Consider the following 14,035-nt stretch of genomic DNA (forward strand, 5'->3'; position numbering starts at 1 on the left):
AACAAGAATCCGGCACAGTGATTTAGTGGTATTAACCCATCGATGCCAGCTCGTCTTAAGGTCCCGAATGCTGGTTTACCATTTCCTGATTCCTCCTTTCTTGATCTTGGAAAGCAGCGACATTTTAGAGCTCAGTTGCCTAGAAAAGAGTTGGATGTCGATACGAGGACGCGTAACTCAAGGCTAATAAGTGGTTCGGAGCATCTGTTGGTTTAGGAGACTCTGGAACCTACGTTTGCCTTCTCTGTTTGAATGGAAGCCTACATGCTCAACAGCATTCGGCTTCTCTGTTTTGAAAGGAAGCCTGCGTGCCTGCCAACACATCAGCCCCATCGGCTCCATGTATTTAAACCAGCTTATAATCACCAACTGAGCTTCTCTCAGTACGGGTAATATATTTACTACCTCAGGAAACTACTGCATCTAGCTCCAAAGGTTGCAGGTGCACAGCGGCGCCCTCAACCAGTAACAATCTAATCAGGCAAGAAAATTATTGCATTATCTACTAGTCTATATAACTAATCGCCAAGTCCTCATTTCATGAAATAACCCAGACTGTAGGCGGCTGGATCTGAATGAAATACTGCAATATTATATATACCATATTCTCTATACGCTGCCTGTATCCAAGTGACACGCACATCGGAAGACTGATGAATCCATAACAACTTCGTGTTGGGCTTACTGGGTTTAAATTCCGTAGCACAGTTCGTCCAAGACCCTTGATTTCTATAGATTCCCAACATTTTAAGGCCATAAACATCTCGCGTACTCTGGGTATTGGTAAGGTTTCCCATAGATCTGGCTCAGCTCATCACTTAATAGCTGGGGCCCGCTCAAGTGGTCCTTCCTCTCGGCATACTTATGCCTAAGTAAAGCGATATTCCACGCAAAACTCGAGTGCCCAATGCCTCCAAAAGCCGATGCTTTTGTCATGACTTGAAAATCCACCATGCCCTGCTGATCCCAAGACAACATCTTTAGCGTCGCTTTGTCCGTTTCGTCCAGTAAATCAAACTTCGTCGTGACTGTGATATTAGATGCTGCCGCATCAACTTTAAACTTCGCGACTTCTTCTTGGTCCCCAGATGCCACATAGATATGAGATGTGCTCGAGGAATTTGCTTGCTCCAAATATAGTCTTGACTGCGTCTCATATCGGCTGTATACCCAGTCGCCAACCGGCCAACCCTGCTGCGAGTCATATTCGGTGCGAAGGTGAACACCAAGGAAGAAATTAGGAAGAATGGGTTTAAGAAGATCGATATCATAGGAATATCTCTCAGCAAGCTTTAATAGAGTCTTTGTCGCTAGAATGCTGATGTCAGCGCGGAATTTGAGGATCTTCCCAAAACTCGTCGCAAAGCCATCGCCGTCGGTGTATATAGGATATGACAAGTACGATCTCTCAAGTTTGATGACCACAGTGTTGTCAAACATATCACTGATATGTTCCCAAGCCAGTTATAGAATAGACCCCTCCATTTTTCAGGTTCCAATTTTTCATCAGGTGCGAGCGACTCGGGGTGCAGTGCTATCGGCTCGTGGAATGTCTTCCCTTTGATATCCTCAACTGTATCGTATAGACGAAGCCCGGGGCAGGAGAGCATGAGGGACTCGCGAAAGTGCTGCCGATCAAACATATATTCGAACTCAGCCCCTATCCCTGTGCGTATTGCTGCAGTGTCTGACTCGTTGCGGAGCACGATCTTGGGCTCCACGAGGGAACCTCCTGCCAAAATGGAGTAGCGAACGCAATTCAAGATCGAGTTGCGGATGTTGCCAATGCCTCCCACACTGTCGTTGCAGGTGAACACGATGTTTTCCTTCCATTCTGTATCCGCGCAGATGCTCTTGATTGCCTCGGATTCGATCGGCGCAAAGTCGAAGGCATCGCTAGTAGTCGGATTTCGTAGGAAAGAGTGAGGTTCGCTTGAGAATATGTTCCAAGGAGTGCGATCAAGAAAATAGTATAGCTGATCAAATGCGAGCCAAATCCAAACTGCAATAAGCAGCCAGGAGACAAGGGCGATATGTATTCGACGAACACCTCGAGGCAGCTGGATCATGGCTGTTGGATATCTAAAACAAATCGGCAGTAATAAACATCAAGACGTTCGCAAATAACTCAAAGACGATAAAGAAAAGGAATGAGCGTGGACTGATACATTCTGTGTTGTTGGTGGTGCATCATCGCCCTGTCGCCTGTGTTTTTGTGTTTTGTTTGCCGCGAGGATATGCAGCGTGGCGCACGCTTTGCTTTGTGGGGACCACATCGGGCTGTGAAGCACGTCGCTTCGCCGGCTCCCGTTCCGGTCCTCCCCGCCCACTCTCCCCCTTTCCGCAAATCCGAGGCCGAGAGCTAGTTCACAAGCGCCTGTCTTGGTACGGACTACGAAATATATGCGAACAGCCTCAAAGAAATGCTCAATTTGTAGAGGCTGAGGTTCAAGAAAATAATCGATGAGGTACATGGTGTCTATCAGATGGACTGGGGATTCACCTTGTATCAATGCATCCCGCTTTAGCTCAATCGAGACTTGCGGCTGAAGATAGTACGACGTACAACTCCTCAACAACTTAAATGTCGGTGACGTTTTCCACATACACAAACAAGTCCCTGTAAGTGGCAGAGACACAAGCGAAAAGGTAAGGTTGTCCAGTCAATGGCGGACATAGGGTAAGACTTATATCCCTCTGTGCTACAGGGCAGCTATGGTCAAATGAACGCTGTTGATAAATAATTATAGATATATATTTATCTGCAACTGCATTTCATCGCAGCCAAATATGCGCTTCGCACTTATTATTGGACAACTTATTATCTTCTTACTGGAGCATACATCTCCACTGGACTGCTCATTCCCGTCTGAGCATACATTTCCCTAGGCGCACGCTCTGTAAATAACTCTTGCGGCCCAAACACAGAGCTTGTATACTTCTCGCTCTCTGGAGACATTTCCTGGCTCTGTACATGATGATGTGCTGCTGAAGTAGGATTTGGCTCTGCAGGCTTCCCTTTACGTCGCTTGTATAATAGGTACCCTGCGACGAGGACTGCGATCAAACAAGCTGCCGCCGCTGCACAAATACTCCCAATCACCGCTTTTGAGAGTTTACCTCCAGACTGGGCCGTATTGCCGGAGGGTACAGTGCTGGTGTTTGCTGAGGTGGGATTATCCAAGATTGTCCAAAACCCACTCCATGTGTCCGCCCAGTCCGTTGTAGAAGATATAATTGAGTTGTCCGTAGGTTGAATTGCGGTCGGAGCTATAGTTGTCGAGTATTAGGCCCAGGAGCCTGCGCAAGATACCAGACTCCTTTACCTGTCTGCCAATTAACCCCTATAAATGCAGCTTGTAGGAATGAACGGCCCAGAGAAAATATGCCGCGCGGGGCCAGTCCAGGGAAGCAAGGAAAATACAGCGTAGGCGTGCTTATTATTGGAGATGTCAAGGTGAGGTTGAGAAGAGAAAAGGGGACCTTGATTGTTATATTCTGTGAGACAGAGCTGCTGAGACGAAATGTGAAGCTCAGATATGATGGCGAGGAGACGATCATCTTATATTGCGGATCGGCTGTATTCCAGAAGTAAAGCCCATACTTGGGTTGAAAAGTCACTGGAAGATTCTTCGTAATAGAATCACAAGTACTTTGGGGCAAGTAAAGATAAGGAACAGTAGCATCCACTGCTACTTGCATCGAGTTTCTTATTGACGAGTTTCCAGACGCAAGCAGACATGCTTGGGACGAAAAGTCGAAAGGCGACGCTCCATCTTCAACGCCGATACCAATATCCAAGAGGTCAATTGGCAGGTGATCAATAGCATATGGTTGACTCGAGACTGGGCTAAGGACTCGACTTTGGTCATACCCACCGATAGTCAAGGATCCAGGGATCCCAAAGGCTGCAGAGCCAATATGCATTCCATAGGAGTTTGATGGAGTCCGACCTTCTCCGAACATACTACTTGTTATGAATGTGCCGTTCCATCGAGGATTCGGAGGGAAATGGTTCCATGATTGATTGAACTCAGGTGCTCCCAAGGCTAATTTTCCGATTGTTAAGGGATATGTCGATCCGTCTGGCAGTGTTTCGTGACCGTCTGAAACAACTAACATGTCGAAATCTTGAATAATCGCAGTGAACGAATCCCCAGAAGCTCCCTCCCTGACCGGCACAGCCGCTGTATCGAACATCCAGTGAGCAGACCCAAATATTGTCGGTAGAGCTCCAACAGTATGAGAGAAGGTTGAGTTTTCTATGGAACCTGTTTGCCCAATTTCGAAGTTTGTTGATGAGCTTGAATTATCGTATACACCTGCTGATTGTGCAATACATGATGAACTAGTTGCGCAAAGTGAAGATGCTAGCACATTCGACATCCAAGATCCGCCAGGGAGAAGGTCGATGGACTGTAATGGTGTACCGATGCGAATATTAACGGCCTGCCATGGCCCATCTGGACCATAGCTATTTGATGACCAAGGTATGATTTGAGTCTGACCTGGGAGTGCTGCAGATTTCCGGCAGAAAATTATGGCTATTATAATTGCCTTGGAAATATGTGAGGACATGATAACAATGTTCCAGTGTTACAGACAACAGGAACGTAGGAAACCTCTGAAACTGGCAGTGTTGGGCGATCAACACTACAACTTCAAGAGCATGACGCACAAATATGGATGCAAGAGAGGAGAAAGCAGGAAAAGGAAGAATGAGGCTTACTAGGCGATACTTGTGCGATTCTGCTATTTTAAGACATAACATGGAAAAGCAATCTTATTATGTTGGATATGTTGGAGTTCGAGGTTTGCCTACTGCGTGCATACGGAGGACAAGGGCGTACACCGCCTTAGCAGTCCGCTGACACGCCCAATACCCACACGCCATAGCGGAATATTGCTTGGCAGAATACATATTTCAGTGTGGACTTTGCGAAAGCGCCGTGCAAAACATTGGCGCTGCAATCTCCGTATTGCTAGGGTGTTGTTGGGCGCTTAACCAGGTAACGCGACAGGACAGCGAGCCTCAGTAATCCAGAAAGTCCAAATATAGTACGAGCTCGAAACACTCAATTGTACAGACTGGCAAATGGAGATAGAGACCAGCCTCTGATGTGCCGTTACCGCCATCCGCCGCCATCGTCTGAGCCGCTATTAAGGTCTTCGCCCAGTTATCATACTCTCACCGCGCCACTCTATATATCTTCGCGCTTCAGCCGGGTATTACATGCGCGCTTCTCGTGGTGATGACGGCGGCGATAAAAAAGCGGAATTCCGTATGGACACTAGGGCTCACAATTGTAGAAGTTTATCGTTCTGTAAAAGCTTGTCGCGACAGTACCATCTCGAAAACTTGGCTCGCTTGCACTGCCTGTGGCTTAAGTGCGGGTGTACGATTTAAGAGCCTAATGAGTACGGCAAATCTCCCTACAAAGATGTGTACTATCCATACGGACGGACTGTTTAGGAGACATTAGATAGGTGGATTACATAATACTTGGCATTTCAATATAACGATATTTTCACTTTTACGATATTTACACGTGTCACCAATTGTATCGACTTAACGGGAGTTGACTGTATAATCGTTGGTTCTCAAACCACCGCCTGGAGGCGGTTGGCGAAAGCGAACTGGGACGCGAAAGCGATTGTGGGACACTTCGGGAGCGGACTCGCGACGCGACACGACCGACCATGAACACGACTGACAACGTAACAATGCTGTAAATATATATAAGTTATAGAATTAAATAATTAAAAAAGATTTGGATCAATATTGTCAGGCAGTGATTGATCATCACAGCCACCGTCACTTGCATCGTGAATCATGTCGTAGTCCAAGCCTGCAAAGTTCACGTACCCACTCTCCTCGATGGCTAACAGTCGGTCCGCCTCCTCCTCCTCCTCACGTTTCTTCTGTGTAACGTCCGGGTCAATGATTTCTGTACGTAAGCCAATTGGTGGCTCCGTGTCTGGGTTACTTTTTTGAAATTCATGTAGGTCCTTTTTCCGTGTACGTTCTGCCTTCCGTGCATCGATGCCAGCACGGAGCTGCATCTTACGCTCAACGTTCACCATGCGTGTTCTCTCTCTTTTCTCCCGTGCTTCTTCTAAAAGTTGCTCCTTTACCTTCTTCTCATAAATCCTTTGCCGTGCATGTTCAACTGTAATAGCACCACCTTTTTGAATAGATTTCCGACTTCTAACCTTCCGCTGTCGTTGCTCAGTCATAATAGTAGTAATTTGTACAAGCTCTGACTGGAACAGCTCAGCCTCTGTTAACTGAGTTTGGATTTCAGTATAAGAAGACGCCCACTTTTGCCGTGACGGTGAACTAAGGATCTTATCAAATGTTTGACTCCATGTTGAAAGATCATAACTTGCTTGAAATGCGCGTTGTGGTGTTTCTAAAACTTCTGGTTTTGCATATATAGCAACCTTCTCTTGAATCTTTTCATAGTTAGGTGGCCAAATACCTGCATCTCTAAAAGACTTGATACAGTTACCCTTTGTAAATGTCTGCTTACGGATAGTAGACAAGTCTCTAAAGAAAGATATAACATTATAATCTGTATCAAAATTCCGGATTGCTTGTTGAATTGCACGTCGGTGCCAATGTTTATATTGTGCAAACACAGTAACATCTAGCGGTTGTAGAATATGCGTAAGATGAGACGAAAACACATGTAAGTGTATATTGTGTTGATGTGCAAGTATTATAAACTCTGGAACTTCATGTGAGACATGAGAGTCCATTATTAACAATTTCGTTCTTATAGACGGTGTATGTTGAATAAAATGCTGTAGATATTCCATTGCAAGCTCAGAGTTTGTATATCCGGAATCGGATACTGCAACTTTCTCATCACCGTGTAGATTGTCATGGTACCAACTTTCCATGTGTAATTTTCCTTGTATAATAAGGAACGGTGGAAGTGCAATGCCAGCAGCTGAAATTGTCTCTATAACTGTAAGACTTTGTCTGTTCTCTGGAGCTTGTATATAAAGCTATAAATATTAGAATAATATAAAGTAAGATAAGTAGAAACAACTTACCTCCTTTACTGCAGATGGTACCAACACATGTTCACCGGTGCTCATTCCTACACGGAATCCAACTTCATCAAAGTTGTAGATATCACCTGCAGTAATATCTAGTTGATTACACACATCTTTAAATTCATAAAACCATTCTTTAATAGCTGATACTTCATGAGATGCAACCCGTGCTGCTTCAATTGGCCGGGTTTTTATTGTATGGAAGTTGTGTTGTTGTGTCTTAATCCATGTCTGGAACCACCGTTGTGATGGTGGTACACGTGTTGGAGTTTCTGCTGCACGTAGTTGGCAGATGGCACTGAACACCATAGGCTTAGTTGCACCGTACCCATTTTCGTACGAGCGTTGGATGTATCTTTGTATAGCTGTAACTTGTACATCAGACAGTACTCTGTTCTGGCCTCCGCGTGGCACAGCGGTGCATTGTGGTGATGCGCGTCGTTGTCGTAGTCGTATAGTCCGGAGCGTACTTGGGTTTACTCTGTACATCCGTGCTACTGTAGCACTCTTCTCTGTTGGGTTTTCATTTAAAAATTCAATGGCATTTAAAAGAGCTTCATTTTTATTTACTTCAACTACCGGCATTTCCAAGTTTGCTCTTGAGTTTGATAGCAAACTGAGTGCAACGAATGTCAGTATGACACCCAACTCTTTAAACAAGCTATTACTCTAAAAATGTCTTTAGAAAGCCTATTTCTAATCTTTGAAATAATAAGGCTACCTATACTAAAAAGGCTCTCTATAGGAGCACTAGTAGCAGGGATTTGTAAATAGCGCCTAGCTATAGTAGCTAGAATTGGAAATCAAGATTGATTTATTTTCCAATAACGTACATGTATAGCGAAAGCGCCAAACAAGCGAAAGCGCCAAAATTATCTACCCTCATGACAAACATTGCGATAAATCTACCACAACATTAGAAATCAATTGAAACTACTCGGAGTCCTCTTCCTCAGAGGTGTCTATTACAATCTGACACGTGCGCGCATTGTGCCCAGTCTCACCACACTTGCCACAGCGACGGGCACGGGTTTCTTCCCTTGGCTTCCGACCACGGCTTGCCCTTATTTCCTGCTCTACCTGCTGCACAACATCCCTCTCATCCTGTAGCTCTTGCGCCCCTTGTTGACTAAGTGATCCTCCTTGCTGTAGTCGTGTTTTCCTAGCTCTCCGGCGCTTGCTTAGTACTTCATTTGCCTGTCGTAGGTTTTGGTTCTCTCCCTTTAGCAGTGCTAATTGATGCATTATTTGCGATGCACCCTTTGTAAACTGGTCAACAGCTGCATAGATTGAGGTTGGAGAGCTATTTTGATGGCGTGAAATCCGAGTTTTAATAAATGTAGACTGTGACATAGCTTCAATTGGGTTGTTTGGTGTCTGAGAAACCCAAGGTTGAGCAGTACCTGGGCGGGAGCTTGGAGGCGTTGGTGTCCTTAACTTAAGATCAAGTGTAGATATCACTCTCTCAGGGTCAAATGGAAGAAGCCCTGCCCCTCGGAACCCGCCTCGAATGTTACTTTCCGTCATTGTAGTGTTAAATGCAGCGTGGAAGGCAGGAAAGAAGTCATCCTTTGTAATATGAGAAATATGAGCCTGCATCATATCTTCAATTTGCCGACCATAGGCCTGCTTTAACGGGCCGAAACAGCCAACATCAAGTGGCTGGAGTAGATGAGAAGAGTGAGCAGGCATACAAAGCGTAATAATGTTGTGTTCCTTGCAGTACTCCTCAAACTCATCTGAGTGGTGGCTCTCATGACCATCAAGGACTAACAAGCGATAACCACCAACACTCCGGGCCTTTGTATGCTTCTCAAAGTGCTGAATCCAATCCATGCCTCTCTCGTTTGTAGTCCAGCCATTTTCAGTAACAGAAATCACCCAATCGCTTGAAAATCCACTATTCTCATACCAAGATGTAAGGTGGTTTTTGCCTGCAACAATGATAAATGGTGGTACTGCCCAACCTTGAGAACTAACGCCTTGGATTACTGTAACCCATTCCCGATTACCAGGCTGTACCTTCTTTGCTTTTGCCCGCCCGTCTGAGCTTGTTACAACCATAGCAGTTGAGATAACGCCCATCATAAACCCAGTCTCATCAAAGTTGTAGATATCTGCTTCATCGATACCATATTTCGCAATTGTGTTACGCACAAGCTCAAACCAGCCATTAATAACTTCTGGATCTTCGCACTTAGCCCTCTGGTAGTCGTATTTGCGCTGAAAGCGTGTCTGGAGCTCTACACGCCGCTTAACAAAGTTTGAAGCCCAACGCGACCCAACGCTTGACGCGTCGCGTGTTGCAAGTAGTCGACTTGCCATATCTTCAACAACAGACAGCCGAGGAGGAAACCCTTTGGCAGCTAGGTCGAGTATATACTGAACAAGGACGGACTCCTCTAGGTTAGTTAATTTCCGTGAGTTGGCTTGGATATCGCGTCGTGAAGGTACACCTTCTAGACGACGACCTAGCTTGCGGTGGTCCACAGAATAGATCCTAGCAGCAACTCGAAGGCGTAACTTTGGGTCGCTTTGCATAGCCTGGATAGCTAGCACTAATTGGCTTTCATCGTTTTTATGGGGCATGTTTTGTTGTTGAGGAATTTAACATTTAGTTGGGGGGTTTGGTCACCGCATCATTTTGGCGCTTTCGCTTGTTTGGCGCTTTCGCTATACATGTACGTTAATGAGAAATAGGTTCTTGGAAATAGATAGAAGTTTCTGTTTCAAAGTCATCTTCTATAGTTTGAGAATATAATGATCTTTTAAAGTCATCTAATAGATTATCTTCTTTATTCTCTTGTTGTAGTTGCTGTTGTGTTAGAGGTAATTTGTTATTAAATTCCTCTCTTATTACTCTATTAACATAACGTACATGTATAACGAACCGGCCAAACAAGCGAACCGGCCAAACAAGCGAACCGGCCAAAATATCGCGACCACAATACCCCCCAACTAAATGCTAAATTACTCAACAACAAAACATGCCCCAGAAAAATGATGAAAGCCAGTTGATTCTAGCTATCCAAGCTATACAAAGCGACCCAAAGTTACGTCCTCGAGTTGCTGCTAAGATCTATTCTGTTGACCACCGCAAGCTAGGCCGTCGTTTATTAGGCATACCTTCACGACGCGATATTCAAGCCAACTTACGGAAATTAACTAACTTAGAGGAATCAGTCCTTGTTCAATATATACTCGACCTAGCTACCAAAGGGTTTCCTCCTCAGTTGTCTATTGTTGCAGATATGGCAAATCGACTACTTGAAACACGCGACGCGCCACGCGTTGGGTCGCGTTGGGCTTCAAACTTTGTTAAGCGGCGTGTAGAGCTCCGGACACGCTTCCAGCGCAAATACGACTACCAGAGGGCTAAGTGTGAAGATCCAGAACTTATACGTGGCTGGTTTGAGCTTGTGCGTAACACAATTGCGAAATATGGTATCGATGAAGCAGATATCTACAACTTTGATGAGACTGGGTTTATGATGGGTGTTATCTCAACTGCTACTGTTGTAACAAGCTCAGACGGGCGGGCAAAAGCAAAGAAGGTACAGCCTGGCAATCGGGAATGGGTTACAGTAATCCAAGGCGTTAGTTCTCAGGGTTGGGCAGTGCCGCCATTCGTCATTGTTGCAGGCAAAAACCACCTTGCATCTTGGTATGAGAATAGTGGATTTCCAAGCGATTGGGTAATTGCTGTTACTGAAAATGGCTGGACTACAAACGAGAGAGGTATGGATTGGATTCAGCATTTTGAGAAGCACACAAAGCCCCGGAGTGTTGGTGGTTATCGCTTGTTAGTCCTTGATGGTCATGAGAGCCACCACTCAGACAAGTTTGAGGAGTACTGCAAAGAACACAACATTATTACGCTTTGTATGCCTGCTCACTCTTCCCATATACTCCAACCACTTGATGTTGGCTGTTTTAGCCCATTAAAAAGGGCTTATGGTCGGCAAATTGAAGATATGATGCGGGCTCATATTTCTCATATTACTAAGGATGACTTCTTTCCTGCCTTCTATGCTGCATTTAACATTGCAATGACAGAAAGCAACATTCAAGGAGGCTTCCGGGGTGCTGGACTTCTCCCATTCGACCCTGAGAGTGTGATCTCTACACTTGATCTTAAGTTAAAGACACCAACGCCTCCAAGCTCCCGCCCGGGTACTGCTCAACCTTGGGTTTCCCAAACACCAAACAACCCAATTGAAGCCTCATCACAGTCTACCTTCATTAAAAACTGAATTGCGCATCATCAAAATAGCTCTCCAACCTCAATCTATACAGCTGTTGACCAGTTTACAAAGGGTACATCGCAAATAATGCATCAATTAGCATTGTTGAAGGCGGAGAACCAAAACCTGCGACAGGCAAATGAAGTGCTAAGCAAGCGCCGGAGAGCTAAAAAAACATGATTACAGCAAGGAGGATCACTTAGTCAACAAGTAGCACAGGAGCTACAGGACGAGAGGGATATTGTACAGCAAGTGGAGCAAGAAATAAGGGCGAATAGTGGTCGGAAGCCAAGGGAAGAAACCCGCGCACGTCGCTGTAGCAAGTGTGGTGGGACTGGACATAATGCGCGCACTTGTCAGATTGTAATAGACACATCTGAGGAAGAGGACTCTGAGTAGTTTCAATTGATTTCTAGTGTTGTGGTGGATTTATCGCAATTCCTGTATTGTGGTCGCGATATTTTGGCCGGTTCGCTTGTTTGGCTGGTTCGTTATACATGTACGTTATTAGTATATAATTTAAAAATATAATAGAGATCATGGTGTTCGAGCTTCGGGTTTAGCGCCCGCCCTAATCGGGCAACGCGCGTGCACGGGCCTGCCGCCACTTTCAACTTCTATAAAAGGGCCACTCCCCCCTCTGACTCAGTCCCTCTCCACCATCGCTCCTCCCTCCCAACTTCCTCGCACATGCTGCGCTCATCGTGTGACGCTTGGCCCCCTCCGCCCCCTCCACACTGCATGATGGCCCCTCCCAACGGATCCCCCTGCTCGGCCTCACCGCAGCTGAAAACCCGGAGTGGCACTGAACACATTCGTAGAGCCACAACCTCGATTTACACTCTTTGATGACTGCGCCTTCCATGCCACGGAGCTCCTCGCAATGGCAACGAGCTCTTTAAGCATCGACGTCTGGTTATTGGATTGGTCAAGATGGGAGAACGAGCTAAGCTGCGTTCCGCTCGACCTACCTCTCTTGCGCCTTTCCTCGTCGCCGCGCACATCTGAAGCCTCTTGCGACAGTAGCATGCGCAATCTGCCTCGAGAGTGCCTTGCGATACGACCTAACCAATCGCAAAATTGCCTCGCGGTGACATAGCAGGCCCTTGCATAGATCGCCGCGCTTCACTTTTCCGACGCTGCGAGTCACAGGTCTTGCGCAGCGACGTCTGCCTCTAGGCTGATCTTCGAGAGAAGGGCCGACTTGAGATTGAAGTGGTGATCCCTCTTGAAGGCCATCGCGAGCGCGATCATCCCTGTGTTACAGGCTGTTGCCATTCACCTTCGTTTCGAGGCGCTCATTTGGGAATACTACCGGGATTGCGAACAAATGGATACGGAGAGTGGACAATCATTAGCGTCAGGCAGGCAGTGTCGTCTGACCTCAGATGCCATTCCATCCGGCCTTTACATGGTTGATTGGGGCTTGCAAAGCAATCGCCTCCACAATATGCACAGTCCGGACATGACTCTCATTTGGCAGCAGAGGGGCCGACCACAGCGCTAAACTTTCAGCTAGAATGATTAGTCAATTGCAACAGCCCAATCAACGAAACCCTCAGACTACAACTTGTGGATGATGGAAATCGGGGTCAGGCATGATGCGAAAAGTCCACTGCCTAGTTGCAGAGCACGGAAAAGGATGACGTGACATGGAGTTTGAAAATCAGGGAAGTAAAGGGGCTCGCAGATTCTAGTGAGTCGACAGAGTGGGGCGAACGTGCACACCTCTATATAAGCTCCTTCATTCCGCTCGAGAGACTCATTTGAAAAAGACTATTTTTCCACTCAGTGTTCTACTCTGTTAAAGTCTATTCTTCCACTCAGCGTCCTACTCTGTTCAGCATGGCTACCGTGAACATGAACTGTGTTGAATTTTATAAGCCCAATCCCGCATTGAAAGCCTCACATGCTCAGCTGACGAGGCCGGCGTTGAACAAGCATTTACGGTCTCTACAACCCAGCATATCAACACCTGTAGCATCAGAGCAGATTGTACAAGATAACGACTCGTTAGATGACTTCCTCCCATCTCTTAAAGCGATGTTTCAGGCCTCCTGGAACGGAGACACCCCTAAGATGCCACATCAGAACCAGAAGCCTCTCCATATCTCGAAGCACCAACTGATCGACGAGAGCCGTCTGCTTACTGATGCTACAATCTCGAACTCGGTCTATGTGCCAGGCAATAATCAAAGTAGGTTTCTGAGCTCGCTTTTGTATGCCCATACACCTTATTAATTCCAGCAGAAGAGCCTTTAATTATCGAAGATGAAAGCAACAATGAAAGAAACGACAAAGCTGAGTGTCATACTGACATTCGTTGCACTCAGTTTGCTATCAAACTCAAGAGCAAACTTAGAAATCTCCTCCTCAAACCTACAAGTCACTATACATATTTTGGCTTGTCACACCAACAACAAGAGCAATACTACTCAACGATTGCTACAACCCTCTATGATTCATTACACATCATTGCTCCTTAGTTACTGCGCCGATATGACCACATAGCATATCTCTACAACCCTCTATGATTCATTACATGACATCACTCCTTAGTTACTGGGCTAATACTACACATGACATATCTCTATCAACTAGAGGCCTAGGAACATGAACGATAGCTCCAAAAGCTTCTACAACCATCTATGATTCATTACACGTCATCGCTCCTTAGTTACCCACAAGATTGGTTAAGTTATGACATAATTTGTCTATAGGGGTAC

General features: G+C 45.8%; 1 protein-coding gene across 1 annotated transcript; it reads right to left on the reverse strand.

Annotated features, from left to right (window-relative positions):
* Positions 1–239: 239 nt before the first annotated feature.
* Positions 240–2,069, reverse strand: VC83_06612 (uncharacterized protein; the record flags this gene model as incomplete). Its single annotated transcript, XM_024470207.1, has 1 exon — positions 240–2,069. The coding sequence occupies one exon, from the start codon at positions 2,067–2,069 to the stop codon at positions 1,311–1,313; it is 759 nt and encodes a 252-aa protein (XP_024321684.1). The 3' UTR covers positions 240–1,310.
* Positions 2,070–14,035: the final 11,966 nt, after the last annotated feature.

The sequence above is a fragment of the Pseudogymnoascus destructans genome (assembly GCF_001641265.1).
Source record: "Pseudogymnoascus destructans isolate 20631-21 unplaced genomic scaffold scaffold_19, whole genome shotgun sequence".
NCBI lineage: Eukaryota > Fungi > Ascomycota > Leotiomycetes > Thelebolales > Thelebolaceae > Pseudogymnoascus > Pseudogymnoascus destructans.